Source organism: Pseudovirgaria hyperparasitica (assembly GCF_010093815.1).
Source record: "Pseudovirgaria hyperparasitica strain CBS 121739 unplaced genomic scaffold EJ05scaffold_9, whole genome shotgun sequence".
Taxonomy (NCBI): Eukaryota; Fungi; Ascomycota; class Dothideomycetes; order Acrospermales; family Acrospermaceae; genus Pseudovirgaria; species Pseudovirgaria hyperparasitica.
In genome coordinates, this window is record NW_022985557.1 from 201,543 (window position 1) to 226,854 (window position 25,312).

At 50.2% G+C, this 25,312-nt stretch overlaps 8 protein-coding genes across 8 annotated transcripts; 5 read left to right on the forward strand and 3 right to left on the reverse strand.

The window, feature by feature from the left end:
- Positions 1-574: 574 nt before the first annotated feature.
- On the forward strand, positions 575-1,816 carry EJ05DRAFT_476612 (uncharacterized protein). The gene is made up of 2 exons (XM_033744073.1): positions 575-885; positions 941-1,816. Exons 1-2 carry the CDS (start codon positions 716-718, stop codon positions 1,512-1,514), a joined length of 744 nt encoding a protein of 247 aa, XP_033599794.1. The 5' UTR covers positions 575-715; the 3' UTR covers positions 1,515-1,816.
- A 3,540-nt stretch (positions 1,817-5,356) lies between these two features.
- On the forward strand, positions 5,357-8,997 carry EJ05DRAFT_538566 (putative NRPS-like enzyme). The gene is made up of 8 exons (XM_033749462.1): positions 5,357-6,038; positions 6,084-6,218; positions 6,269-6,351; positions 6,397-6,500; positions 6,547-6,979; positions 7,029-8,079; positions 8,171-8,419; positions 8,481-8,997. The coding sequence occupies exons 1-8, from the start codon at positions 5,432-5,434 to the stop codon at positions 8,852-8,854; spliced, it is 3,036 nt and encodes a 1,011-aa protein (XP_033599795.1). The 5' UTR covers positions 5,357-5,431; the 3' UTR covers positions 8,855-8,997.
- Positions 8,998-10,179: 1,182 nt separating this feature from the next.
- EJ05DRAFT_440002 (uncharacterized protein) lies at positions 10,180-12,818 on the forward strand (the record flags this gene model as incomplete). Its single annotated transcript, XM_033741907.1, has 2 exons — positions 10,180-10,442; positions 10,490-12,818. Coding segments are annotated over 2 exons (2,592 nt in total), but the record flags the coding sequence as incomplete, so codon positions are not given.
- Positions 12,819-13,613: 795 nt separating this feature from the next.
- On the reverse strand, positions 13,614-14,177 carry EJ05DRAFT_500885 (uncharacterized protein; the record flags this gene model as incomplete). Its single annotated transcript, XM_033747043.1, has 2 exons — positions 13,614-13,930; positions 13,997-14,177. 2 exons carry the CDS (start codon positions 14,175-14,177, stop codon positions 13,614-13,616), a joined length of 498 nt encoding a protein of 165 aa, XP_033599797.1.
- A 2,894-nt stretch (positions 14,178-17,071) lies between these two features.
- Positions 17,072-19,140, forward strand: EJ05DRAFT_511170 (cytochrome P450). Its single transcript, XM_033748229.1, has 2 exons — positions 17,072-18,527; positions 18,588-19,140. Exons 1-2 carry the CDS (start codon positions 17,337-17,339, stop codon positions 19,095-19,097), a joined length of 1,701 nt encoding a protein of 566 aa, XP_033599798.1. The 5' UTR covers positions 17,072-17,336; the 3' UTR covers positions 19,098-19,140.
- A 242-nt stretch (positions 19,141-19,382) lies between these two features.
- On the reverse strand, positions 19,383-20,574 carry EJ05DRAFT_538569 (uncharacterized protein). Its single transcript, XM_033749463.1, has 3 exons — positions 20,165-20,574; positions 20,022-20,109; positions 19,383-19,967 (listed from the first exon to the last, which is right to left on the reverse strand). Exons 1-3 carry the CDS (start codon positions 20,183-20,185, stop codon positions 19,561-19,563), a joined length of 516 nt encoding a protein of 171 aa, XP_033599799.1. The 5' UTR covers positions 20,186-20,574; the 3' UTR covers positions 19,383-19,560.
- A 985-nt stretch (positions 20,575-21,559) lies between these two features.
- Positions 21,560-24,163, forward strand: EJ05DRAFT_500888 (uncharacterized protein; the record flags this gene model as incomplete). The annotated part of the gene is made up of 4 exons (XM_033747044.1): positions 21,560-21,757; positions 21,985-23,916; positions 23,966-24,058; positions 24,107-24,163. 4 exons carry the CDS (start codon positions 21,560-21,562, stop codon positions 24,161-24,163), a joined length of 2,280 nt encoding a protein of 759 aa, XP_033599800.1.
- Positions 24,164-24,756: 593 nt separating this feature from the next.
- EJ05DRAFT_486413 (uncharacterized protein) lies at positions 24,757-25,263 on the reverse strand (the record flags this gene model as incomplete). Its single annotated transcript, XM_033745526.1, has 1 exon — positions 24,757-25,263. The coding sequence occupies one exon, from the start codon at positions 25,261-25,263 to the stop codon at positions 24,757-24,759; it is 507 nt and encodes a 168-aa protein (XP_033599801.1).
- Positions 25,264-25,312: the final 49 nt, after the last annotated feature.

A 25,312-nucleotide genomic window follows, 5' to 3' on the forward strand; every position in this document is an offset into this window, starting at 1 on the left:
TTCAGCCAAGTAAAAGCTACGTAGTATAGTGTGACACCTATTCCTTGATGCATAAGGAGTGGTGCTATATTATATGCTGGGATAAGTATCTTCAGCGCTGTACCACAGAAAATGACGGAGTCACCTAAATAGGGCGCTTGTATATCACTTCTCACTAGACTCATCCAGATGATCCGTCTTGCATCTGAGCAGAACTCATCTATAAGAATCTACCTCCTCAAAAACATTTAGAGTCAACATCTCCCATCCCACCCTTCTTTAAAAACCTTACCGTGATTCTTTCTCTATGTCTTGTGTTTTTCACTACATAATGGAGAATTATGAATTCAAAGAAGCCTTTTGCGACTGCACTCACCACCTTATGCATAAGCAAGGCTGTGTAATTACTATTTACTTTCCCGAGCTATAATAGTCTGCATTATCATAACATTCAACGTTGGGCATTGCCATACGATTTCGATGGTTGGGAGTAGTTCAATAACTTGTATTGGGGACATCACATGGTCTAAGTAAGCATGTACATGAGCCCCAGCTGAACATGCGTCCGGAAACGGTCGCTGCTGCCTAAATGACTCACGCCAAACTGCTAAGGGTAATAGATCATCCCGAGACCGTTTAAAATACATCTACTTAGTATCTAGAAGCTGCAGCTGCCAAGTGAGGAGATTAAACACCAACGTTATAGGAATCAAGTGGATCCAGTAAGACATAGACCATGGCCTCACAAACAAAACCAGACATCACTCTCTACGACCTGGCCTGCACAAAAGGCGTCTGCTTCTCACCTGTGGTATGGCGCATTAGACTGATGCTCAATTACAAGAAAGTCCCCTACAAGACTGTCTTCCTCGAGTTCCCCGATATCGAGCCCGAATTGAAGAAGCTGTAGGTCTATCATCCATCTGAGCAGAAACAGCCCACTGATTGTTGAATGTAACAGCGGCATCCACCCGCACTCGGACGCGTCATCCACAAAGCCCGCATACACTGTTCCCGCAATCATCCATCACCCCAGTAGCACATACTTAATGGACTCTGTACATATCAGCCAATTCCTCGAATCCACCTACCCACATCCACCGGTCCCACTCTCCACCACATTCGGCGATGGTATTATATTGGCCGCACGCAGCACCGGCGTCCCCGCTTACCGCATCTCGCTCCTCTCACGCGAAATCTCTATCTTGTCGCCGCGCAGCCAGGAGTACTTCCGTAGCACGCGAGAAAAGGATCTAGGACACCCACTAGAGCAGCTATTGGAAGGCGATAAGGAGGAAAAGGTTTGGGCAGAGCAGCAGGAGGGGATGGAGGAGCTGGGTAGGTCTATGAGGGCGAACAAAGCGAAGGGTATGTTTCTGGAGGGCAAGGAACCGGTATATGCGGATTTTTGGATTGCGGGTGTGATGCAGTGTGCGAGAGTGGTGGACGAGGGTGTTTGGGAGAGGTTCATGGGATTTGAGGGTTGGAGAGATGTTTATGAGGCGTGTGAGGAGTTTATGACGAAGAAGGATTGAGAGTCGGGTTTGCGTTCGGATGTCAGATCGCTAATGTGTGATTTCATGATGAACGCTTGATAGAACTGAGCATTCCGTTCATAGTTCCCAGTGCGCCAGACAACATGGTGTATCCTTGATCTCCCCTAACTTCAATTGTACCACGTAGTACTCCCAGAGACTCCATCAGACTTCATGACAATGCTACAACGCAGGCGTTGTCAATACACCGATACTCAATCTCTGGGATTTAAGAAGCTTATACAATGGATGCACCAGTATATCAGACTAATCGAAACTGTTAGATGGATGGTGAAGCATGGATAGCGACAGAACATCAAGGCAAGTCAACTCAGTAATACAATTAGTAGACCGTCCATGGCTCTTCCACTTTCATATGCAAATCTCTTAGACTATTGTAACTACAATAATGATATGATTTTCATTAGCTAATTGGATCTGTTTTTATGGAGTCTAGTACTCAGCTAGGATGCTTCAATTGTTATGTTTAAGAACTAGAACAAGAAAGTAGAGACGTATCATTACGTACAGTGTTAGTCACTCCATCAACAAGAGCGGCCGAGTCGGTGATGGTCTCCAACAGGGCCGTGCCTCTGGCTCACTGGACTAGGCTAACTAATGTCTCTAATACCCCACGTTCAATGTCTTTAACCATAAGTAATGGTATTGCCACGATCCTGAAAAGCAATACGATGTGGAGCAGGCGGTGAAATGATTGCGTACTCCGGTATGTCAGCGTCCAAGAATCTACGAAACTTGCATGTCTTGGCCCATAGAGCTAGTACTTCATCCTTGCCTCTCTGTTGCAAAATCTTGCTAAAGCCAACGAGGCTTAGAGGCCAAGAAAGGTATGCCTCAGCTAGAACTGGGCATCAGCTTGCGTCTGCGCCTTTCGCTTACTCTTCCTTGTGATACCACAATCTATGTCCCCTTGAGGCATGGCCAATATGAGACAAGATGCGACACCCAATGTTCTGTGGGAATGGAATCATTCATATGAATCTCTTCGTTCAGCTGTGAGGCCTAACATGCATAAGGACCATCATGAATGAATTCCTCGACAACAAACACAGCCTAAGCCTGTTCGTAGCGACTTGCTATAAAGATCGTGAACGCTAAGTTGGATAATGTTCATACTAAGATATATACATAATAGCTATTTTTAGAACAAGTACGTGCGTACAACGTGAAGATAGGAGCCAAGCTAATCGGAGATCTTCGGTAGAGCGTACGTTAGTCATCTTTCATTCTAGTGCAACTCTTGGCATTTCTAACATTGAAAAGCTTTTAGGGTAATATAAGTTCACTCTCAAGCACTATCTGATGAGAAAGTAGCGTTAAGCAAGTAGATAGAGGCATTTTGATAACTAATTATCATGAGTTTGAAGTAGTCAATCTAATGAAGTCGAAACTCTTAGGAGCTCGCGTACTTCTATGGAGCTGGGCAAGTATACCCGAGAAGTGCCAAGAGTCACGCTAAAATGTCCAGCCGGATCCAGTGTCTCAACGAATTGACTCTCTAACAAGTAACAACATCACGAAGCCAAGACGTATTAGCTAGAAGGTCTACACAGCCGACACTATACCACGAGCTGCCGTGGTCGGCTCAGATCCCGTCATCTTATCAGTACCGCTGTTTGTCGGAGCAGAACACGTAGAGCTCTCTGGCATAAAAAAAGCAAGGATATAACGACTCTTTACCGGGGATTCCGTTGGCCATTGCATCCTTCGGAGCTATGGATCTGCCTTACTATACATGCAACGCGACGATCGTGTCTTTTCCAGGCCATCACCGAAGCCCACTCTACAATCGTAATAACTGCCTTCGCCTCCAAGAACAACTCCCAGCCACGCAAATTGCGGGACTTGGGTACTCTGATACTGACGCGACGTCTATTGCGACTCGGTAGATGTTGACTGTGTGCTTGGCGAAAGAAGCTTCCCTCTTCGCAAGGAATGCGGCAACTGCTTTCCTTCTTGTCGGCAGTGTCAAACGCGTCACAAGAAAGCGGACGTCTGAACTCAAAATCATGTGCGGTATGCTGTTCTATTGCCCTATCGGTCTAATACAAAGGTACAGAAAACGACACCGCTCTGCAATAACCCGACAATTTGGCATGACTTTCTCTACTAGGATACACATTGAATGACGTTTCGTTGCCATAATGGCAGCTGGGGCGTACTATCGGCCTCTGTCTTCCTCGTATCAACTAAGTCGACACCAGGCTTAATCTTTGTTTCTGGCTGTTAGCAAACAGTTTCCATTTGTGTTTTACATGGGGTTCTAGGGGAGAAGCCCGACATACATTCTTGCCAAACTCTTGGAGTACCTGAGAACATCCATGGGCATTCACGAGGCCCACCCCCACCCTCGCTTGGCGCATTCGGCTCGGGAAGATCAACGCCTCTGCAGAAAGTCGAACGTTAACGTACCTTACCCTTGCCTACAATACTGGTCAATCACAGAGTTCCCCGGCGCTTGTTATCCATCCAGAATCCTCCTCTGGTGGTGCAGAAACTGCTTCGCAAGATGACGCAGCCATATAGCACTATTCGCAACTCATTAGCTTGATATGTAATTTTACCTTGAACGAATGAGGCGAACCAGGAGTGTTATCTCGAAGCCCACTGCGAACCCTATTCCCGGTCGCTGTTTATGACAAAACCTTCAGTGTGGGTACATTGTTCAACCATGACCTTCTTTGCGGTAATGTCAAGTTTATAGGAATTTTCAGTACTTGACTGAATCTTCTCACGTTCACTGTTGCTTGCTTTTCGGATGCAAACTAACAAACATATTTCGAAACAAGACCAGCTGTTTGCGTTCAACATGATACGCAAGCGCAACACTCAATCAAGTAGTGCGAACGCTCTATCGCATACCACAGATAGATCGCCGCAATCACAACGGTGCCTATAGCGTTCGCTTCAGCCGGGAAACACCGCTCTAGCAGGGTGCGCAATGAGCACATGCAATGTTGCATTATGCATCGAGGTGTCGTTCAATGATACTACTTCTTTCCTTGACTATAGCTGCATATATGAAGTCCATCTGTCGGTTCTTATGGATCCTTTGATATGCACGCACTATGATGCGCAGGGTCAGTCACTCTGGCCCACCTTCTTAATACAAGAGACACGTGAGTACCCTGGCGCTCGACACTCTTACTTATCTGATCAAGGCTGCCAAGTAAATCCCAAGACTGCTGTCAAAATCAATCTATGCACTGTAGCCAACATGGGCATAATTCGCACTCCACATGTTAGCAGAGATAGGCGTCTTCAGCCAAGCCAAGCTGACCAGGCCAATTTTAATTGAATGCCAAGCTCAAACTTTCAGAGTTCTTGACTTGGGACTGGCTTGCCATCTACCCAAATAGGATTCGATCATTTGAGCTTGCAATTCTCGGCTTGTTTGTATATATAATGTGGTGTTAAGTCACCAGGAGGTGAGCACTACGTTATTGTCGACTATATAGTTCATAGCTAAGATTGACGGCGGGTCATAGTGACGGCGAGACATAGTAACGGCGAGGTATAGTGACGGGGAGCGCACTGCTGATCAGCGCACTTACTAAGGTATAAGAACCGTCAGCCCCTTAGTAGTCATGCTTGGCTTACTTATGGAATGTTTGAAGATGTCCAGCCCCGTAAGTCCGACAAGGAATATTGAACATCCCTACTGAAGTACCCTGTCATACTGATATACCGTTCTTGGCGACGGAGAACTTCCTCTTTACGGTGTGACACCTATTCCTACCTCTGTGAGACTGTACTCCGACGCCTGTGTAACGTTGTAGAGTAGTCTTTCAGCACACTTACGGCATATCCCACGTTACATAGTGTGATGGCAAATGTGTATATAATATATGCTTTGCAGTCCCAATTGATCATTCACTTAACTCTCTAATGTCAACATGGAAGAAATATCAACCCCCTCTTCGAAAAGCCTCCAGAATTTATATCCCGACCATCGAGCTCTACCTCATCCGTATATTTGTGATGAAGAAGCTCTACCTCCATTCCCCACTGTGCACGCCGCTTTCTTCCAACATGCCCAACTTCGTCCACTTAACACCGCACTCATAGATCATAGCTCTACGCCAGAGCGCAAACTGACCTACGGTGAATTGGCTCGGCATGCGTCCGAAATAGCCGACCAATTGATTTCCGCAGGCGTTAAGGAGAACCAAAGAGTTCCCCTTGTCATACACCGGAGCTTGGAAATGGCCGTTGGTATTCTTGGCATATTGATGGCTGGTGCTCAATACATACTACTTGACAGTGGTTATATACAAGACAAGAAATTCTCTTCCATATTGAGCGATTTAGACGGCAATACACCGATCGTGACGACATCTACTCTATCGACAAGAGTCAGATTGGATGGCTCATCTCGTCGAACTCTTCTTGTGGATATAATTATAGAGTCTCGTTTGACGACACACAGCTCTCCAAGTCCGGTTTCATCGCAGTACTCACGGGGGGATGGGTCTTCGGGATGTTATGCAATCTATACAGCAGGTGAGCCATCCATTGTATACTTGTTGACCTTACTAACATTGAAAGGGCCCACAAACCACAGCAGAGGAGTAGATGTTACACACAGCAATGCGGTCAATTTGCTTTGCCAGTCTCCTGGAAACCTTGGAATGTCTCCCGGCGTCAAGGTCGGATCTGTTCAGCCACTGGGTTCTGATATGGGTAAGCTATGAGTTGATGAACCAATACAGAGTGCTACTGACACTGGATAGGTGCATGGGAAATACTAGGTGCGTTCTGTAATGGAGCGATCCTCGTTATGAGAGGCTCAGATTGGGTAGAAACTCTTCGCGAAGTACCATCTCCTCTCTTCTCGTAGTAAATCTACTGACAAGCAAAGATTGAAATACTCGTTGCAACTCCTACGATACTTGCGAGGTTCGACCCTCAAGACTACCCAAACATCAGAGTAGTCGCGTCGAGAGGCGATCAGATGCTTCAGAGGTAGACTTCCACTGTTATTTTGCCATCATGTGCTGATTATGAACAGTACTGCCGACACATGGGTAGATGCAAATAAGACATTACTCATTGGGTACGGCACCCCAGAAGTGACTATTGTGAACACACTCAGCAAACACACATCCGGAATGCCAGTATGTATGGGGCGTCCCACGCCAAATAACACCATATACATACTAGACGAGAATAAACTTCATGTGAACATGGGCAAAGTTGGTAAGATCTGGGCTGGAGGCAGCGGTGTCGCCCGAGGTTATATTGGCACGTCTGAGTTGAATGTCCAGTGGTGGTGGGAAGATCCGTTTATCAATGATGGGTTCGTTACTCCTAATCGGGCTGATACAGTGCATGCTGATAGATGCACTAGTTCGATGATGTTCAACACCGGCAATCTAGGCTATTGGCTTCGTGATGGTTCCTTGCAGACCATCAGGCGACAGGACGATCTAGTGAGGAGCAAGGTACGTGCTATACTTCTGGTATCTGGATCTCCACGCTAATAAAGTCCAGGAGGTTCAAGTCGAGCTTGATAGAGTCGTTACAACTCTGCTTGCTTGTGATGGAGTAAGCGGCGCTGTGGCAATATTCTATGAGAAACAACTTCATGCCTTCATTACCCCGAGCACATGTTCAGTTGGAGATGTCATGAATGAAGTAAAGAGGACGCTCCCTCGTTATGCCGTGCCACAATTCTGTATTCCGATCGACCAGTTTCCACAAACGCACAATGGTAAAGTCGACCAAGATGCTCTCAGGAGTCTTGTGAAAGACTTAGATCAAGCGTATGACAACTGTGTCATGACTACATCCGATCGATCTCCTTTTTCTACCAAGGCATCGACTATCAACGGGGACAGCTACTCTTTACCTGAAAAGCAGATGGTCAAATATATCAATTCTACGACCACTGACGGCGATACCGAACTTCCCGTACCCGCTAAAAACTGGCCAAAATGGGCTAGAAACCTGCGTCTGCGTATATTCATTGTGTACCGCACAATCTTTACACTCGTATGGCTATCTAACGTCGCGGCTTTGGTTTGCCTTCTTTCCTTGGACGCTAATACTTCCATCTGGCTTGGTCGACTGGCATACATCAACCTCACAATCGCAGTCTTGATTCGGCAAGACCATGTTGTCAACGTCCTATACTCTATTGCATGTGCGATACCTCAATCATGGCCAGCTTTTATTCGATTGCGTGCTGCAAAGATCTACCACTTCGGAGGAACCCATTCCGGATTTGCGAGCTGCGCAATTGCGTGGTACACTGCGTCGCTAGTCGTGAGTGGATGGACGAGAGTCAACGTCCAAACAGCTACGACTGGCTCAGTTCCTTGGCTTGTCCTATCTTTCCTCGCCCTAGGACTACTCTTCGGTGTTGCTGGAGTGGCCTATCCACGCTTCCGAAAGGTCAACCACAACAGCTTCGAGCTGATACATCGCTTTTTCGGGTGGTCTGCACTGATACTCATCTGGATTACGACGCTCCTACTCGTCCGCGACAACCGTAAAGCATGGCCAGAGTCACACCCGAATTCCACATCTACACCTCCATACGGTACCGTCCTTGCCTCAACCCCTGAATTCTGGCTCCTACTCCATCACCCTAAGTATCGCCCTCTCCTGGGCAACCCTTAGAAAAGTTCCAGTCGACGCAGAACTCATGTCCGACCACGCCGTGCGCCTCCACTTCTCCTACACCGTCCCCGTCAACGGCTCGTTCGTCCGCATCTCGACTCGCCCGCTCCTCGAATGGCACTCCTTTGCCCCAATCCCCGCACCCGAAGCCGTCAACGGCCGCCCCAAAGGCTTTAGTCTAATCGTGAGCAACGCCGGCGACTGGACTCGAGACATAATCTCGAAGCCGCGCGCCGAGATCTGGGTTCGTGGCGTGCCGAGTACGTTTTCCTCTGCGCTGAACTCTCTGTCATACTGTTATTCTGACTGACCACCCTACAGCTTGCGGCGTCATGCGCGTTGCCCCGCTCTTCCGCTCGCTCATACTCATTGGCACAGGCTCTGGTATCGGGCCTCTGCTCGGCTTCATACAGCGTCCGACGTGCCCATATCGCCTGATCTGGAGCACAAAAGACCCTGTCAAGACATTTGGACAAGATATCTGCAATACTATCATGAGGCAGGACCCGAACGCAATCATCTGGGATACGCGGGCGAGGGGAAGGCCAGATTTGGTAGCGTTGGCGTGGAGAGAGCGGGAGAAGTTTGGGGCGGAGGGAGTGTTGATCATTGCGAATGAGAAGATTACGAAGAAGGTGGTGTATGGGTTGGAGAGTCGTGGGGTGCCGGCGTTTGGGGCGATTTGGGACTCTTGAAGGAGTGTGTTGCGATTTAAGGGGAAGGTTGTCTGTTTGGTGCTGTAATTGTAGACAGGGGTACCGGGATATATCTCTTTTGTAATGGCCTCCAAGGTACGAGACGTGGGTATGGTTTTGTAACGGAAGTCTTCCGCATGTTCTGTTTTCGATAGATGTATGAATATGGTTTCAGAACTCATTAACGATCTCCCTTATACCCCCGCCCTGTCTGTTATTCATACCAGAAAAGTTTAACTCTTTACGACAGCTAGAAGAGGCAATGCGATTCGTACCTACCTCCATGTAGCAGCTCTTGCGAGAGATGCGCATCTTGAAATACTCTGTGAGCATGTCAAGCTTGATTTTCCTTAGACCCCAGTCAAACAAATCAAGCGAGACGTTGCGATTCGTAGAGCTTGTCCTAGTGTGCTTGAGTGACTTGGCTTGAAATTATTCACTTTCGCCAAGAGGCTATATCGATTATCGAGTAGCTAGATAGGCGAAGATTAGCAAAAAAAAGACCTTCTGCATAACAAGTGCCTTCCGATATGTGAACAGTGGACTTTTGACGATGCTTCCGGCCGGAGTCGCATCCGAGGCTAGGGATCTCAGCTGTGATGTGACGTGGTGATCGGCGTTTCTGCTTGCCGATTACGGAAAAGCTTGGGATCTTGGCACTGGGGCCGAATCTCGTATTAATTTCCTCTTCCATCTTTCGAACTTCTCCAGAACCAAGTGTGGCTGCACTTAAGAGTTTTGGCGTGCAGCACGATCGAATGGAATAAAGGCATAACATAGGCTTTGCCTGGGTGAACTAAGTCAACATTGCCACTGAAGTGTAGCCTCGGCCTCTTGACCCTTCAACATCCAGAGGACTAGAGATTCTAGAAAAAAGTCATCCTGGACGTTTGTTTAACCTTGGCTCAAAGGAGCATGAGTCTGGATCACCATGCAGATCGTGATGGTCAAGTCCATTTCTGAAGATGTACTAACAACATGTGGCTGAAAGCCACGGCGCAGTCTTCAAATGCCCTGCGTCTCCCTCATTTTAACACCTTTCCGACCATATCGCTCTCAACTGACATTCAGTCAGTTGCCCAGAGTCGCCATGGTCACACTACAAGACCTGAACGTGGCAACGGTCGCAGCAATTATTGCTGCAGTCGTCTTTATCAGTAAGTATCTCATACCGAAATGGACGTGCAAGATGTTGATACAAGAACAGTCCAGTTCGTCGTACCGATTCTGGTGCCACTGATCCTGGTCGGATCTCTGACTGAAGAAAACAGCGCGGTAACCTGGTTCGTATATCTTACGTACAATAGTGTGGCTTGACCTTGGCTCACATCAGGGACGACAGGTCTGTCGTTGGTCGGACACTACACAGCTCGACATGGCCAGTATTGCTACATTCCGACACTGCTTCGATCATTGGTGTTCAGCGACGCGTGAACGTGATATCATGGTTCCAGACGGCCTTACTCATGATCGTTGCCATTGCAGCTGTAGTCACTCCGCTCGGCCTTTACGAGACTGTAGGCCAAGAACACAGCTTTACCAAGCTCAGCTTCCAATATGTCAAGGATCCGTCGCCCATGGGATATGGGTAAGTGTGCCCAAGAACCATCTCAAACCTGACACTAAGTCACATAGCACCCCCCAACGAAGCGGCCTGGGACCTAGTCGGGTTTGTTTTGAACTGTATCCGGTCAACTGCCCATGGACAGACAACAATATCTCCACCATAATCAACGATACTGGCGTTTATTCTGATTTACCAAATGGCTACGATCCAAGCGTGCCGCAAAACCTTACCGACTTCTTCAGCAGTGGTTTGGAGAAGTTTAATGCCTCTGCATCGAGCGTGTTCGACATACAATGGCGCAACTACAGGACCAAGACTGACGACCTGTACAATGGCAAAGAATTCCTAATTGGTCTGTATCGGCCACTGCAGTCCATGATCTTGAACGACGCGATCGAGCCTGTTGAAGGTTTGATTGTCAACACCAAAACAGGTGGTATTGGTTTCCGCAACCATAGTGTCCCACCACCTCTAAAGTATGGCGGGAGCTGGACAGAAGATCTTCTCTGGATAGAGCCCGAGACACAATGTGTTGACATGAATACCACTCTAGACATGACAATTCCTGAATACAACTCAGGCCAGCGACTCGCTAATTTGGTCCTTACCGATAGGGGCGGATTTGCTGAATTCGACAAGCAACTTCCCACCTATGATCTCAGCCACCCGCAATTGAACCCAAATCTCTACGATCGAGCACGGTTTGCAGCCATCTACAACAACATATACACCATGCTGTATCTGAACATCACGAATCCTGGCGAGAATCGATTTAGCTACTTGGATTCCACGGTCGGCAAAGAGTTTGATCTTGGAAACACATCCATGATTGGAGGACCAACTGCTTACTACGATCGACTGGTGACCTCCTCTACCTATGGTAGTTATCTATCACTGGAAAGTAATGCGAGCTATTATAACGCATCGTACGACGCCTTCAATGCCTCGAATCCCTGGAGTCTTACCACGAGCAACTTTACCGCAATTGGCGACTCTTGTCTTTTTGATGCGGGTGGAAGGCAACGTGCGAACATCTCGGCCATCTCTCTCGCGTGCGGTGTTGTTTATGGTGCAGCACGGCCTGCTGATGGGGTGTCGACGCTCATCTACACGCCAGGATCGCGTTGGTCAGTGCCGATGTATTCGTGCGTGTCGGCTGCAAAGGCATCCCTCAAGACAGTCTCGTTCCAGTACAGTGGAAATGGAACAGCCGACTTTCGCGCGCTTAAAGTCGTTGACGTGGCAGATAAAGCCTATGATAATGAGGATGATAAGCCATTATGGGGAGTAGAGGATTTGTACGAGCGTGTATACAACGTGAAACCTGTCTGGGGCCTTGTGGCGGATCGTTATCAGAACACGCCAAACATTACGACGCTGCGCAGCGAACAGTTATGGCTTCCTGGTCCAGTGGATTCGCTGACAGTTCAAGGAGCGTCTGCCTTCCAGAACATGCCTGGTATCGACTTCTACCGAAATGCCCTTGCATCAGCCTACAACGTAGGAAATGATATTCTAAGTCAAGTCGGAACCAACGTTGACTACACCGGCGGCAACAGCCTAGCGCTATACGCCAAATGGCAAGAATACTCTCAACACGCCAACACCACAGCAAAGGCCATCAACCTAATCTGGACTGACGTCGCCGCCAATGCCGTCGCAGGAAGCAGGGGCTGGGTCGGCTACGAGGGCTACAAGAACCTTGGGAAACGCGAATACTACCCGAACAAAGATGGCGCCCTCGTGCCCATCACCCTCAACATACGCACAGTCAAATACCACCTCCCCTACGCCATCCCCGGCATCATCGCGCTCGTCCTCCTTCTCATCACCCTCGTCTCCGCCCTCGTCATGGTCGTCCTCGGCCGCGCGAAGAACGACAAGATCCGCCAATTTCTCAACTCCACGTCTGCCGGCCGCCTCATGACAACGTTCCTGTACACGCACGACGCACACCCGGACGCCCACAAGAAACAATGGCTCGCCCAAGTCGGACGCAAGCGCGTCAATATCACCGGCCCATACCCACTCGCCCGAGACCCCACGCAGAGCGCTGCGTCCCCGTTCAGCCCCTCAGCAGCCAACCGTCTCGACGACAAGATGCACCACGTCAACACCGCATACCAGCCGCAACCGTCGCCCGTGAGCAGCGAGCACACGCAGCCCCTACCGCAACAGCCGCCGAGCCACTTCATGCATGCGAATCAGGGGTACGCATATGTCCCGCCCGCGCCACCACCACCGCCTGTCCCGCACTTCCACAACGACGGATACCAGGAATACGCATATGTTCCTCCGCCGGCGCCGTATGATGCGCCGGCGAGCGTGCAGGATTCGCGGAGTGCAGGTGGAGACGCGAGATACGAGCGTGTGAGAATGACGGATGGCGACGACTGAGAACGCATACGGCTGTTTGTGGCTGGCTTTTATCGCTTCTCCAGCCTGTCGATGGAGGGAGCATGGTATCAGACGTCGCATAGCTTCTGAAGCAATGATGCGCACGGATCAGAGACAGTCTGTTACATTTCGATACCGACAATTCAATGTGGGCTGTGAAGCCCGACGCTCCCAGTAATCAATTACGCTAGAGCTTGAGACGTGGTTCTGCACAGACGAACATCCGATCGAGTAACATCCAAGTCTCCCCTGAGGTCCATGCACGCAACTAGGGTGATGGAGAGAGGATATCATTCCTCTTCAGACCTCTCGACGCAGTACGACAATACAACAACATGATTGTATTGCAACACACCACCGACCATGTACATAATTGTACATAGATCGCATACGCCGACACTAGGTATCGCGTATAGCGCTGGGGACATTTGTCGATTCCGATAGTGACGGTTGTGCACGGCATGGGATGTGTTGAAACGATTGGGTGTCAGGACGTCAGATAATGAAGTGTTGTGTATTATAGGCACCAGGTGCCTTCATGTTCATTCATGTATATATATACAGCGATAACCAAGCCGAGATATCAATCCCTGACAAAACCAGTGTCTGAAGGAGTGTATGCTGTAAATGCACAATAACGCCATCTATATGATATGTTATAATGTGATGCCATCAACTTGCCCTGCTACGCTATTTCGAATGGTCGTGAGCTCACAAGCAAAGGGTAATTCTTCTTCTTCCGGACTCTTAAATATGTCACGTCCACCGGCCCACTTCATTCAGCATCATCATGCTCTAAGCAAAAACCCACGCTGCGCCACCCGCTGCAGCAACACCCCAAACAGCCGCAAGCCCACCCAGGCCGTTCCAGTTCCCGCCGGGCGCACGCAGATTTGCAGCAGCACCATCAGAGTTGGTCGCCGCAGGCGCCTCCGTCTTGCCCTCAATCTGATCGAGCACAGTGGATGGGATCTGTGCTCTGATAAACGCGTTCGTCGTGATCTGTGCTAGAATAGACGAGTATGCGGCTGGGGTCTCGGTGCGGATGACGTTGGCGAAGGACACAACGTTGGAGGGCGAGAGGTCATACGGGAACGCGACAGTGCCGTCAGCTGTCGAAAGAGGGATTGTGTTAGCTTGTGTGTCTTGGGAGAATAGTTAAGAAGGAATTTGCGTACAGCATGTCGTGACGTCCCCGCCGGTCACACACCGAGCTTCTTTGCGGCAGCAGAAGCCGTTGTTGCAGTCGACGGCGCCCGACTGTGCGGAGCCGCCGCAGACGAGTGAGGCTGGGTATGTTTGGGCGGCAACAAGAGCGGTTGAGAGGAGAGTTGCGAGGAGAGCGGTTGGAAACTGCATGATGACGGTTGGGTGAGATTCGGCTTGCGAGGAGAGGCTGAAAAAGGCTGGTCGTAACGCGAAGATGTCTTCTGTGAACGGTTGTAATGGTATGTCGAACGAGTGTGATGAAGGGACAAGGAAGAAGAAGAAGAAGAAGAAGAAGAGGGCGGTAATTAACGAGCAGGGCAGGCGTCGGAGGCAAAGACAAGTAGTATTGTTGTGCGAGTGCGAGTGTGACGGATATGAAAGAACACTGGAGCACTGCCCGACCAGGCCGCGCGTTGACTGCGCCCAGTGTTCACTATGCAACCGGCGTGAGACACGAGATGTTACTGGCGTTAGCAAGCACACGTCGAACGACTACAAATGTACTATGGCCTCTTCAACATGAGAATTGCCGTGTTATGAGGCGTCGATTGGCCGATGGCGATCGACTGTGGATCTTGATTTCTGGATGTACGCCATCGTCATCTATCATGTAGTATATGCGCCATGCGGAGCCTATTCGATGGAGCCGCAGCGCGCATCATCTTGGGAATGCTGGAGTCCTGATGTCTGCGCCCAGAGTAGAACAGCTGAGTCTATGGAAGAGCTGAGACGTGGTGGATGTGCGGCACTGTCGTCTTCGTGTTTATATCAAAATGTGCAACGCGGACGAAGCAGGCAAAAAGAAAAAAGTGCTCCAAGGCTGAGAATGAGACCGAGAGCTAAGCTTCTTGTGGACTAGCGCGGTTTCGACCTGCCGTAGATCCCGTCTCAGCCTTTATGGGCCGTGTGCCCCAGTTACCACGTCCACGTCCGATCAACATCAACATCACGTTCATTTCTTTTGCAATCGCTTGATTCCAGACCGTGCTGAATCGCTCCGAAGATGCTGCCTCATCGATGGATTGTCTGGCACGTCCTGGCCGCGGTCAGAATAACCCCATCCCCCTCTCTCCCTCCCACTCTAACGACAACACTAACAACATGACCATCTCGTGCCAGTCAAATGCGGTGTCCCAACAGGTGAGAAAAGAAGAACTGTCCATCCTATAACTGTTAGATATGCTGTTTCATCTAGCTGCAAACTCGATCATGCTTCTTAGATATACGACTTCTCCGTATATGGCTGTCAGACCTACGTTGTCTACTTAATACTCTCTTTGCCAACGGGTAGAAATGTCGCAAAGCCACTTCTCTAATGTCCACACAGCTTCACTATTTCGAATCACGATCGCGGTCGACAGAGAAGTGGTTTTGGATCCGTCTTAGCTGCCCAATCCTGGTGATAGTCCGCAGAGGTACTCATCTAAAGCCCTGCACGGATGTTCAGACCCTCGCTGAAGTTATAGGATAGAAATGAGCGGGCATACCTGTGAAATATCATCCTCATCAATAGCACATTTTCGGAACTCGAAGATCAACCTCCAACGTCTCAACGCTGCCCAAGTCCGCCATGCTTTCTCGCGATTAGCTATCAAATCACATGGCGCAGCACGTCTCTACGCCAATAGGTCCCTTGGCCAGCATAGTTAGACTATCCAGTGTTGGAAGATCAGTCTGGTGAATAGTCATGTCGAGACGAGATTCTCTTGCTGAAGACGAATTATCCACGTCCAATCCACCGGTGCTGGCTCGTATTGTCATCTCGTCGGCTTCATGGTCTTGTATGAGCCGCTAGCATGAATTGAATATTACCGGAACATCGAATTGATATGCTCAACTTAGCCAAGCAGTTTTAAGGCTGGAAAGGACGATATCTACCGGTGGTGGCCCAGACCAGACCAGACTGACCAGCCGAGAGACGAGGTCCGCAAGCACCTGAGGTCGGTTCAGTCTCACGATCGGGATGCCATAGCTCCTGTTTCGCCGCTGGCTACACACTTGTCTGTGAAGAATTTAAGAGATGCTAGCCTTGGCATTACTTTCGGACTCACAATAGCTCGTGTAGTATCAGATGGCTTACACCATCAGACTAGGACGAAAAGCAGGATAGAAAGGCGCGTCCTTCGTGGTAACAGTACTATTGTACTACTAGCATCTGCCTCTGACCTGAATCAATGTATGACACAGTCGTGCTATACCCAACTTGCAAAAACCGACCTTACGAGCCTTCTGAGGTACTAGCGGCGCGAGCTTCGATATTCCAAAACCGCGTGCACATATACACCTTGACCTTCACCTTCACGGCATCCCAATACCCCATAAACATCTACAGAACCGTAAACCCATAATAACTCACAACCGCGCAACCTAACAAGACCCTCAGACTTACTTTAGCGCGTACCTACGTCATGCCCAAAAATACACCCCTTCCCCCAAAACTCACCTTCTGATTCGCCACCCGGTCTCCGAAACCCAAAATCGCTTCGGGATTAAACCATTCAGGGCTCCCGCCCGGCCGGCAACGTGGGCAGCAACGTGGGCGTGGGATAGATCGGGCTAGCCAGCCAGTCAGACCCTGATCAATAGCTGGGCTATTTACACCACACCGAAAACAAGCAACCGGACCGAAGCCAAGAAAAAGCCAATATTCAAATACCGAGCCGAGACAAGAAAGCAGTTACACAATGCACACGACGCACACGTGGTGCAAGTCGTACAAGTAGCCGTTGAGGCTGAACGTGCAAGGCGAGAGGGTGGATGGGTGTAACGCTTGGCCGTGGGAAGATCTGCTAGAGCCGTTCTTGTGTTGCCGTACTGCGTTTGATGGTATTTGATGAATTGGTTTTGTGATTGATGTGTTTAGTTAGAGCTAGAATGATGCGCGCCGCGGCGACCCGCATTAGTAGACGGGATTATATGATTAGATCTGGACGCTTAAACCAGTGTGTCCGTGGGCCGCTGGACGGGCCGGCTGACGCATGCGGCTTCGGGCTTCTATGAAGGATCATATGGAAGAAATGCTCCGTCAACGGGGTGTGGTGGGTGGTGGTAAGGTAGGTTGTGCCAAGTATATTATATGCCATCTTGGGAGGTGAATAGCCAGGGCGTGAGGATTCTGTGTTATTTGCATTTTTTCTCATATTACTATTAACTGGTTGATTGTTGAGAGCTGGTTAGCTATCCGATTTGTTTCTCGAACATTCCCATTTGCCAGCCGAGTTCTACTCTTCTCGAATTGCAGTCTACGAACCCACGATACACACCAGAGGGGCACGTTTGGTAGCTGAGGGGGGACAAACACACGAAACGATGAATCTCTTCAAGGCGTCTTCGATCATCGGGCTTCTGTTCCTGTTTATTGCCGTTCGCTATGCCTTTGCGCTGCTCATGAACATACGCGCGGCCAAGAAGTCTGGCATGCCGTATGTGGTGCGGTTGACTCCATCGGGCAACCCGTTCTGGATGATCTTTGGAAACAAAATCATTGCGCTGCTCGAGCGGCTTCCGTTCCGGTGGGTCGGTCAGTTCAAGCGCTTCAACCTGCACGGGTGGGAGGCCAACGAGCGGCATCGCATGTACGAGGAGCACGGCGACATCGTGCTCATCGTCACTCCAAAGGGCAACCTCATCTACGTCGGCGACCCGGTTGCCATTACCGAGATCCTGCGCAGGAAAGATGAGTTCCGCAGGAACACGAAGAGCCGGAAGATGCTGGATATCTTCGACAAGAGTCTGACGTCCACGGACGGGCCTGAGTGGCAGAGACATCGCAAAGTCACTGCTACCTCGTTCACGGAGAAGAACACGGAGTTGGTGTGGGTCGAGTCGTTGAAGCAGGCTCAAGGAATGCTGGAATACTGGACACAGCGAGCGACGGCGCCTATCCGGTCGTTGCAATTGGACACGCAGACCTTCACTACGAATGTACTTGCTGCAGCCATGTTGTCGAAACCGTACAAGTTTGTCGGCAAGGAAGACCCTCCGCCAACGGATGACTCCGAGGAGGAAAAGATTGCGTATGAGTACAGAGAGGCTCTGTCCGTTATTCTTGAGAATGTCATTGCAATCATGGTCCTCGGAAAGAAAGTCTTGCAGAAGAAGTGGATGCCGGTGAAACTGCAAAAAGCTGGTGCTGCTGTCGAAAGATTCAGAGACTACGCTGAGACCCTGATCGAGGATGAGAAGGCGCGCATCCAGAGTGGCAGCCAACAGACCGTTCCTACGCTGGTAAATCTGATGGTGCGCGCCTGTGCGAGTGAGGTGAAATCTGGTACGAAGACGTTGACAGAGTCTGAGATCGTCAGCAACTTGTTCGTGTACGCTTTCGCCGGCCGGGACACCACGGCAATCACACTGTCCCATATGATCGTCTTCATGGCAGCACATCCGGAAATCCAGGACTGGGCACGGGAAGAGATCCACCACTACCTTCCAGACCAAGACTCTTCAACATGGGAGTATGCCAAGTTCGCGAAGCTGAAGCGTTGTCTAGCAGTCATGGTAAGTGGCAAACTAGTCGCGGTCTCCTACACAGACCTTTACACTAACACACTCGACCAGTACGAAACACTGCGTCTCTGCCACCCCAGCGTGCTTCTCCTGAAGGTCACACCACCCCACCCCATCAATCTGGACGTCAACGGCAAATCCCACCTGATACCAGCAAACTCCGCCATCCACGGCAGTCTGTCCGCCATGCACACACATCCCGACTTCTACGGCCCAGACCCACTCTCATGGCGGCCCTCACGCTTCATCACAGCGACCGAGAAGTCCGAGTCTGGGGACATCTTCGCTGCCGAGACGATTCCTGCAGACACGACTGTCGACTTCCTCGCGTGGTCATCCGGCCCACGGGCTTGTCCGGGTAAGAAATTCGCACAGGTTGAGGTCGTGGCCGTGTTGGCGAAGATGCTGTACGAGCATAGAGTTGAGGCTGTACCGGAGCCGGGTGAGAGTGTGCTGGACGCGCAAAACAGGCTGCATGGGTTGTGTATGACGGTCGAGCAGAAGGCGATCTTCAATATGAAGGAGCCGCACAAGGCTGGGGTGCGGTGGGTCAAGTGCTGAGCGCCGTAGCCATGATGTTTTGTATAGATGAATAGAATTCCAGCTTGTTTTGATTACCGAAACGTTTGTTCGGGTTAGTAGGACCAATGTGGCTGTTGTGGTGGATGTAACAGGATCGAGTCGTTGATGGAAGCTAACTTAACAGCAGGAAGCACAGTTGCCTGACGCACCAAGCTGATGCCTCATCATCATTAGGTCAATTTATTTCATGCTAAGCAAGGTGAGCGCCCACTATGGATAGGTAGGTACCTGATACAATGTTAATACATCATAGCTGAGTCGTTTCATCCTGACGCAATATCAGCCCTACTCGCAGGTCACTAGGTAATTATTGACGCTTTAATCTTTCTGTTTCTGTCTCCAGTAGTGTACACATTTTCCGCTCTGTTGATTGCAGAGATGTCTGCATACGAGCTTATACCATCTTCGATTCCTTAAATTCGAAACATGACATCATGCACGTTCACTTTAGCTTCTTCGCCAACCCCTGTACCGGCTCCCCACCACCCTCCATCCGCAACACTGCAAGCGTAAGCACCCCTGTAAACGCCAACCACACATTTCCCCATACGCCAATCGCCATGGCCGTATTATAATGTGACTCTAGCTTATAATGCTGATACGCCCCGATCCCAGTCGCAACGTGGTGGAACACTGTCGCAGCTACAACCAGCCCGGCCACCGAAGTAGTAGTCCTCGCCTCGCGGGCCGCTGGATGTGTGTTTACTGCTGATGGTGCCTTTGCGGGGATGGCGCCTGTGAATGCGAGCAGGATCAGGCCGAGAGTGACGAGGCACCAGCCGTCGGTCTTGACGTTGTAGAGCTCGAGGTCGTTGGGCATGAGGTTGAGTTGGGATGGTGGACGGAACCCTATATTTTGAGAGTCAGGCTTGCTTTGCGAGGATTAAGAGAGAAAGGACGGACAGCCGACGACCATGGCAGGGTCATAGACACGGCAGAGACCGCGGAGAGTGTACCAGAATGCGGTGCCGTAGGTGTAGGCGTGGAAGACCTGTTTGTTTGGGTAAGTTGGGGATATGCTGGGGGAATAGGAGGTGCCTACGTACGGTTGAATTGAGAGATGGCATAGTCGCTGGCTGTGTGAGAATGTAGGAATCACAATTGTAAATGTCGAGTGAGGGCAGGTATTTCCTTGGAAAGATGTTGAGCTCCACCTATTAATATACTTCCAAGGGCAGCTGAAGGCTGGCTGAAGCTACTGCGGCCCGCCCCGTTCGCTTGCGACGTCATGATGAGGGGAACGTCGGTAAAAGTGTCGCCTCAGGCATCATCAATCTAGATGAGAAGTACTTTTTTTGCAATCTTCGTTGCGTATCAACGATGTTTTTGCTGGGTTGGATCCTTAGGACTCCATGGTCTGTTATAGAAGATAGTATCTCAAATAAGGTTGGTCTAAGATAGATGTACGGATTCGGCGGTAGTCTATGGCGTGTTTGCAGAACTGCGTGAATGACATGACTCCTATTCTAGTAAGTTTGTGCAATTTAACTACGAACCGGTGTAGTGTTACTAAAAATAAATTGCAGAATACTGTATCAGCATGTATTCATACCGCGGCATCACGTGAGTATCTGAAGACCCACTCGGCTCGCTCGTGTTTTGTTTGACGCAAGCCCAAGCCCTAGTCCAACTCTCTCCCTCCAACGTCAGCATCCTTTCCCAGGCTCCCCTCCATCTATCCCGCACTCTCGCTTGGCGTCAAAAAGTCTCCAATAGTCGCCCGCCATGCGCGCATTTGGAACAATAGTCTTGCGAGACAGGCTTGGCATAGCTGATGGCGACGCGTGGCCTTCTCGCACCTAATGGTGGTAGTGCTGTTGCGCATGAAAGGCGGGGAAGTTGCTAGGAGCTGATGATCCTGCCATCAACCCCGGCGGCGGTCATTGGCTTCATCGTTGCCATGATGCGAAAGACAACACTGCTCGTGGCTGCTGGGCGGCTTGAGGGATGGGCTGAGTGTATAAGACGGTCCGAAGGCTGTCAGATAGGTGTGCATCCTGTTCCATCCCTTGCTTTGTCTAGTTTCTCTCTTTACGCTGTTGTCGCCTCTTCCTCCTTCACTTGAGACGTCTCGGTCGCTTTGCCTGCTGCACTCCAGTAAGAGTCGGCAGCCTTGTGTCTGCCTGGTGGTCTCGCGTCCGTTTGTATCGGGCTGGAGGGAATTCATTACAGTCGTGGCTGCTGTTTGCCTATGCCCAAACTGCATTTCACTGCATTCAATCTTTTCTCGCTTTCTTTAAGGCGAAGCTCCCTCTTGAGGCCATCCATCTTGTCTTCTCGACACGTCCACAACGCTACCGAACGTTCTTTGTGCCCAGAGTGTGATACTGCAACCAGGACAGCATCAGCATCAGTTCAGCTCAGCTCATATCACCCCACTCACACCACCGCTCAACACCTCGCCATAATTACATCTCACATCCACACACCTGTATCTGACTATGGCAATCGGCCCTTGGGGAGCAATGGCAATTGCCCTCGCTGGCTCTGCTCTGCTCTCCGCCGTCGGCTATGGCATCTGGAGAACGATGCACCGAGGAGAAGAGGATCAGGCGAACTGGTGGCAACGCTTCAGCACTGAGCAAGACAACTACATGCGGCAAGTCAGAGAACGGAATCTGGTGGAGATGGACTATCGCGTGAGGTATTGAGATGCGCTCCCCACTCACCAACGAAACCAATCTGTTGCAGCATGCAACCAAGACAGATGTGATGTCTTAACAACCTTTTATCGCAAGTGAAGATACCTGCGCAAGGGTGACTGTTGTTGATATGCAGGAACAGGGCGTGACAGGCAGACCGTCGAGTTCCTACAGGTGACGCGGTGCTTAGCCAGGTTCCTGCTGAGACGCTGATTTGCGGGCAGTTTGTCCTGTTGGTGGAAGGTTGGGAACAGTCGACAACAGAATCGCTCCTTCTCCGAATACTGACCGGCAATCTGAAACAGACCTCTATGCCAGATTTGTCTGACGGGCCGTCTCTTTCTCTCGCATCATCTTTCTTCCGAATCAATCATTATCTCGTCCTTGAAGGCACCTATTGCGCAGCAGATTGTGCCATACATTCGTTACTTGTATCCGTACTCAAGTCTGCAATAATGGGCCCCCGTAAACCAGCCTCTCCTTTGAGAATCATGGAATGTGCAGAACCGGATTCGACAGACCCAACGAACATCGCCACCACCGCAAGCGCCGACATGGTCCCTCCACCACCACCATTACCGTCCAAAGCGACTCTTCCACTGCCAGTGGCTGGCACCTCCAACCCGCCATCGCGTCAGAGCATGAGTAGAACACGGTCATACGGGAGGATATCAGCAGCCTCCATGGATGCCCCGAGTTCAAGTTCAGCAGAGGAGATACCATCAGACATGCCAGAATTAGAACGCTGTCCGAACACGTCTGGCGAATTCTCGGTTGACTGGGGCAGGCTACTTGGCAGCGACTCTCCGCCTCCAATAAATAACTCTTATCTGGAACCGATGTTCTGCTATAAAATCAACAGACCTCCACATCTGGGAATGTTCACTCGCGACATCGATGAGGACAGACATCTCTCCAATTTGTTCCACCCGAGAAGTCTGACTGATGGAAAGGTGCACCAACATATGCAGTCTTCCAACGACTACTTCGCAACTGATTGGTGGCAAGGAAGATGTTTGCGCTGTGCTAGAAAGCTTTGTACACCGCAGCATCATTGGACCAATTGTCCCTTTACGTGTATCTGGTGTGAAGATAAACATGGGATTCTACGTTGCGACTCTGAGCCCACAGTCAAAGAAATTTATAATCATTTCGATGGCCCGGAAGAGGTGGCATCACCACCAAAACCTCCCTCGATACCGATAAGTCCGAGAGTCGCTGAGTTGAGTGGAAGAGATCCTAAGGTACCACTGCCGCCGCGAGAAGATCCAAGAACTCCAACTCGCCAGCGAGAGCTTATCAGAAGCAATTCCATGTCCCCGGTTCATCTAGAGAATATTGAACAAACACGTCGACATCATCCAGTCTCCCTGGAATCTAATAACAACTGGTCGGCTAGCGTGTCTTCGGAGCTAAGGACAATCAAATCATGCACCCGCGCGACCACCGAGAAAGTCTGTTCCTTGGCAAGACGTGTTGAGAACATCGAAAGAATGGTCCATGATATTCACGCCGGCGTCCAAGACCATCGCGTGCAGAACTTGGCTGATCACAATCGTGCAGTAAGTGACGTCACTTCAGGCACGGAAGAATCTAGTCAAGCATCTGGTGAAGGTTCGAGCGGAGTCTCTCATCGCTCTGAACATAACAACAGCGTCAAAGCAAAGTTCCTGAGGCAGCAAGAATGTAGAGAAATTATGCGAGCGCTCACAGCACTCGATGACGCGCAGTCATCATTTCGTCATATTTTCAGGGGTCGACTTGAAAATGCCGAAGAGGAGGGAGCACCTATGTCTTGCAGTCAAGCTCAAAGCGCTGTTGAAACAAGCACTACAGTCTACAGCTCGCGCAGTGGGTACCAGGATGTATCTGGATCTTTTCTCTCCACTAGCGCAATGTCGGACAGTACCATTTCGCCGTCAGATCACCAGAATATGCCCGAAATTCACGGCCCGGTGTCTCCTGATAGCACAGTCTCGGGTAGCGAGGACGAGTGCAATTCGTCGCCCGATCTACCTAGTCGACGTCGAGTTGTCATAGATACCGTAGCTCTAGATCATGTTCTGATTGGTCGCGAGTTGCATTACTATAACGTGTCGCCGCCAGTTTCATCAGATCGCCTTCAGGACTTCCCTTTTGGTGACGGTGCATATTTGGTTTGACCTTTCTGCGTCAGCTTCACAGCATAGCTCTGACTAAGTTCAGGTTCCTGAACCCCTGACTGAGCCTGTCGAAGACTGTTTCATACCTTCTAGCCCAGGCCATGAGGTGGGGGTCTTCAATCACGGGATGTTCTTGGTGTGTAACTTCATGATGCTTCGTCATGTCATAGCTGACTCGCCAAAGTGCAGTGACCAGTATTCCAACGATCTGCTATACACGGACGGGTGGGAGGTGGATTGATACGTGGCTGCACTTATTCTGTTCGGTATATACCCCGTACGGCTCTTGCGGTTGTCGCTTTCCGATGCATGTAAGCCTGTTCATTTCAAGCATTCGTTAGTAGACAATCTTGATGATAACATCGCATATCTACTCAGATCTTGTGCACGCATCAAATTCGTCACTCGTCTTCCATGCCCGAAATCCCATTCCTCATGCATTATACTTTGCGTTCGCCTCTAACGTTACGCTGCATGCTTATGGACCGCCTATAGACCCATGTCCTGATTGAGCTCGAGATCGACTCTCGCGCACAAGAGAGCACATCCAAGCAGTTCTATACCATCGACGTCTAGAGACTTCTAGCGTATAGAATATGTATGTATATGTACGTATATATGTATATGTTTGTGTTTAGTACAGAATCAAGTAAAAATAATGAAGACAGTGAAACCCAGCTCAACTTCCACAATTTCTCCTTGTGAATCTTACAATCCGAAAATCCCAGAATCTTTGCATTCAGCGCAGCATGCTTCGTTCTGCTCCATACATGTGTGCGCCCTCCACACATCTATCTCCTCTCCGAGTTGACCGTTGCCCACAGCATGGACAACCTACACCCTTGACGTCGGCGTCGGCAGAGAAGCCCAGCTCCAAGTCAGTCCCGTGTGGCCCCCAAGAGAATGAACACCGCTGTGACCGCCCGACGGCGCAGCGACGCCGAGGACATGCTCGCCACTTGGTGCTGGGACTAATGTCGGCACCGCACCCGGAAAGCTGGTGATGGTGGGGAAAGGCGGCGTGGGCAGAACTGATGAGATACCTGGATGACCACCGTGGATACCAGAGATGTCGAAATGGCGATTGTTGAGGACCTTGGTGGGGACGGAGGGGAGGAATGTGTTACTGGGGAAGCCAGGGATGGCGGTGGGAACGGTGCTGGGTATTGGGATTGGAAGGCTGGTCGGGATTGGGGTTGGGAGACCGCTGGGGGTACCAGGGAGGCCAGGGATATCGAAATGGTGGTTGTCGAGGGCCTTGACGGGCGCGGCGGAGACAAATGTGCTGCTGAGGAGAGCGAGAGCCGCGAGGATGGCGAAGTTGGGTGTGGTGTAGAGCATGTTGACTCGTGTGTGAAAGTTGAGTGGAAATTTGTTGGTGTTGAATAAG

Excerpts from the sequence above, each read along its gene's own strand:
- EJ05DRAFT_476612 (XM_033744073.1), top strand. The coding sequence starts at position 716 with ATGGCCTCACAAACAAAACCAGACATCACTCTCTACGACCTGGCCTGC. Across the intron at positions 886-940 it reads GAGCCCGAATTGAAGAAGCT|CGGCATCCACCCGCACTCGG; the intron begins GTAGGTCTATCA and ends TGAATGTAACAG.
- EJ05DRAFT_538566 (XM_033749462.1), top strand. The coding sequence starts at position 5,432 with ATGGAAGAAATATCAACCCCCTCTTCGAAAAGCCTCCAGAATTTATAT. Across the intron at positions 8,080-8,170 it reads CACATCTACACCTCCATACG|TCGACGCAGAACTCATGTCC; the intron begins GTACCGTCCTTG and ends GAAAAGTTCCAG. Across the intron at positions 8,420-8,480 it reads CTGGGTTCGTGGCGTGCCGA|CTTGCGGCGTCATGCGCGTT; the intron begins GTACGTTTTCCT and ends ACCACCCTACAG.
- EJ05DRAFT_511170 (XM_033748229.1), top strand. The coding sequence starts at position 17,337 with ATGAATCTCTTCAAGGCGTCTTCGATCATCGGGCTTCTGTTCCTGTTT. Across the intron at positions 18,528-18,587 it reads AGCGTTGTCTAGCAGTCATG|TACGAAACACTGCGTCTCTG; the intron begins GTAAGTGGCAAA and ends ACACTCGACCAG.
- EJ05DRAFT_538569 (XM_033749463.1), bottom strand. The coding sequence starts at position 20,185 with ATGCCATCTCTCAATTCAACC. Across the intron at positions 20,110-20,164 it reads TGCCATCTCTCAATTCAACC|GTCTTCCACGCCTACACCTA; the intron begins GTACGTAGGCAC and ends CCAAACAAACAG. Across the intron at positions 19,968-20,021 it reads CCCTGCCATGGTCGTCGGCT|GGTTCCGTCCACCATCCCAA; the intron begins GTCCGTCCTTTC and ends CTCAAAATATAG.